This window comes from Balaenoptera ricei, chromosome 9 (genome assembly GCF_028023285.1).
Source record: "Balaenoptera ricei isolate mBalRic1 chromosome 9, mBalRic1.hap2, whole genome shotgun sequence".
Taxonomy (NCBI): domain Eukaryota; kingdom Metazoa; phylum Chordata; class Mammalia; order Artiodactyla; family Balaenopteridae; genus Balaenoptera; species Balaenoptera ricei.
In genome coordinates this window covers 11,756,824-11,759,635 of record NC_082647.1, presented here as the reverse complement: position 1 = coordinate 11,759,635, position 2,812 = coordinate 11,756,824, and the positions used below count along the sequence as shown (strand labels likewise).

The 2,812-nt window shown below is 41.2% G+C and overlaps 1 protein-coding gene across 1 annotated transcript; it reads left to right on the top strand.

Moving 5' to 3' along the window:
- Positions 1 to 676: 676 nt before the first annotated feature.
- On the top strand, positions 677 to 1,630 carry LOC132371375 (olfactory receptor-like protein OLF3). The gene has a single exon (XM_059932615.1). It carries the CDS (start codon positions 677 to 679, stop codon positions 1,628 to 1,630), a length of 954 nt encoding a protein of 317 aa, XP_059788598.1.
- The last annotated feature ends 1,182 nt before the right edge of the window (positions 1,631 to 2,812 follow it).

Here is a 2,812-nt window from a genome sequence, read left to right as displayed (position 1 = left end):
ACTACAGTACTGCTACAAGTAACAGTTCACAGAGTACTTTCTCCATAAGTTACCTACATGTGAGCTTAAATGTACTTGTGAGTTGTATAATATTATCTGTTTCATATGTAAAAGTTTGTCACTAAACCCACATCACATAACTGGTAAATAAAATCAGTTTTCAAACCTAGATTCTCTGATTCCAGATCTTCTCACAAGCCCCTGCCTCTTTTCAGTATTTCCTTTTATAATAGATTTATACATTTGATCATGATGGATCTAGTTGACATATTTAAGGTAGTTTTTGTAACTTTCCCACCAAGCTTTTCTTCACTGTTTATCAGTTTACCTGCCATTGTTATCTACCATCCTTTCCTTGCCCTAGAAACTTAGGCAAGTTGGTAAAGATGTGGAGCTCCTATAATTGTAATGCATTATCTTCAGGCTTTAACTGGGCCTCCCAGGGACAACATCAAGTCCTTATGAAGGTGCTGTCCTGTTCTCTGATGCAGAATGGATACAATGTATATCAGGGTGAAGCCTGTCATCTTGGCCCATGAGTGATGTGAAACATCTGACTAAGGGTGGCCAATTGTATATAGTTTGTATTGATAAAAGTTATTTTTATGGTTCTGTGATTCAGTAGATTCTGTTATTTCTGACTCTCTCTGCAGATTAATAATCCTCACATTTTAAAATGGGAGCAGATAACCAGACTTTGGTGAGAGAATTCATCCTCCTCGGCCTGTCCAGTGACTGGGACACTCGGGTCGCTCTCTTTGTCCTGTTCTTGGTTATGTACCTGGTGACAGTGCTGGGGAACTTCCTCATTCTTCTTGTGATCAGACTGGACAGCCGACTCCACGCTCCCATGTATTTCTTTCTCACCAACCTCTCCCTTGTTGATGCCTCTTATGCCACAAGCATTGTCCCTCAGATGCTGGTACATTTTCTTGCAGAACATAAAGGAATCCCATATGTAAGCTGTGCAGCCCAGTTATTTTTCTCCCTGGGCCTGGGTGGGATTGAGTTTGTTCTCCTGGCAGTGATGGCCTATGACCGCTATGTGGCTGTGTGTGACCCCCTGAGATACTTGGTCATCATGCATGGAGGGCTCTGTGCTAGGTTGGCCATCACATCCTGGGTCAGTGGCTCTGTCAACTCTCTCATGCAGACCACCATCACCTTTCAGTTGCCCATGTGTACGAACAAGTATATTGATCACATATCCTGCGAACTCCTAGCTGTGGTCAGGCTGGCCTGTGTGGACACCTCCTCCAATGAGATCGCAATCATGGTTTCTAGTATTGTTCTGCTGATGACACCTTTGTGCTTGGTTCTCTTGTCCTACATCCAGATCATCTCCGCCATCCTAAAGATCCAGTCCACAGAGGGGAGAAAGAAAGCCTTCCACACCTGTGCCTCTCACCTCACAGTAGTTGTCCTGTGCTATGGCATGGCCATTTTCACTTACATCCAACCACGCTCCAGCCCTTCTGTCCTTCAGGAGAAGTTGATCTCTCTCTTCTATGCCATTTTGACACCCATGCTGAACCCCATGATTTACAGTCTGAGGAATACGGAGGTGAAGGGGGCCTTTCAGAAACTACTAGGGCAATTATCTGGATTAACGTCAAAACTGGCAACTTGATGAATCATAAGCATCACTTAGAGAAAAGAGCTTTGCTTGTATGCTTTCCCACCCAACTGAGATATGAAGCATTGTAACTGCATTGCCCTGGCAACCAGGAAGGAGATGACGAAATGTGTACTTGTGATACTGGGTAGGAGGCTGAGTGAGTGGGTTGGGGTGTGGGATGTAAGGGTGTTTTTATGTCACAGCAGCATGTTCAGAGAAATTAAGCCCTGCTGTAATAGAACTTCCCACTGTTAACCACTCAGTATCCATTCATATGGCCTCAGAGTATTTGAGGAAAATATCATTTATTGTTTTTGATAGCAGCATGAAAAATTGTTGTAATCATTGACCCATTCTTGGATCTTACCTTGGAACACTGATTTTATTCAACCACATTTTAAAGAGGTTATTGTATTTCCATTGGGAACAAAATGCATTTTCATATTTGAACACTCACTTAAAATATTGTGTGGCGTATATAGTCACGTTCATTAATTGTGTGAGTCAGCATCCTAAGGAGGGCGTTGCTATCAGCGCTGATTAAGATGTTTTTGTGCATGACCTACTGCATGTGGATATACGGACTGTGTGTGAGTAATGGAAACAAGCGAGAGGAGAAGCATCAACCAAATTCATAGTTTACCGTGATAAGGACATAATCAAGGGTTGTTTGTACACAATGACATTATTTAAGAGAAATATGAGATTCAGTTACTGCTAATTAGCATATGAATAATTTAATAAGAAAATTATTGCATGTATATTGGGTACCATTCAAAAGGTAAAATTGTAATTTCTGAAAATTCAGCAAACCTTTCTTTTCTCTGAAATCTTGGGAAAAAAATAAGCAAATAAAAACAAGGAAATAAATGAATACAATGTTAAGACATAGTTAATCTAAGAAAAGCAGTTTTCTTGGAGAAGCCAGTGGAAGATAGTACAGCTTTGATTTTGTGTTATCAGGATAGGTCAGTCTGCCCTGCAGATGTTATTCTCAAGTCTCCACATTAAAGGCCTTCTTGTATTCCCCTCCCCGTCACACACACACACACACACACACACACACATAGACACCAAAACCCTACTTAATCTCTGTAAATCTTGTGAGCTGGCATTGTCTGTGAGTGTACCTTGTCTCTGAGGATAAACCTAAATAAGGTAAAAGAGGGGAAAGAAATAATTAAACAAGGGATA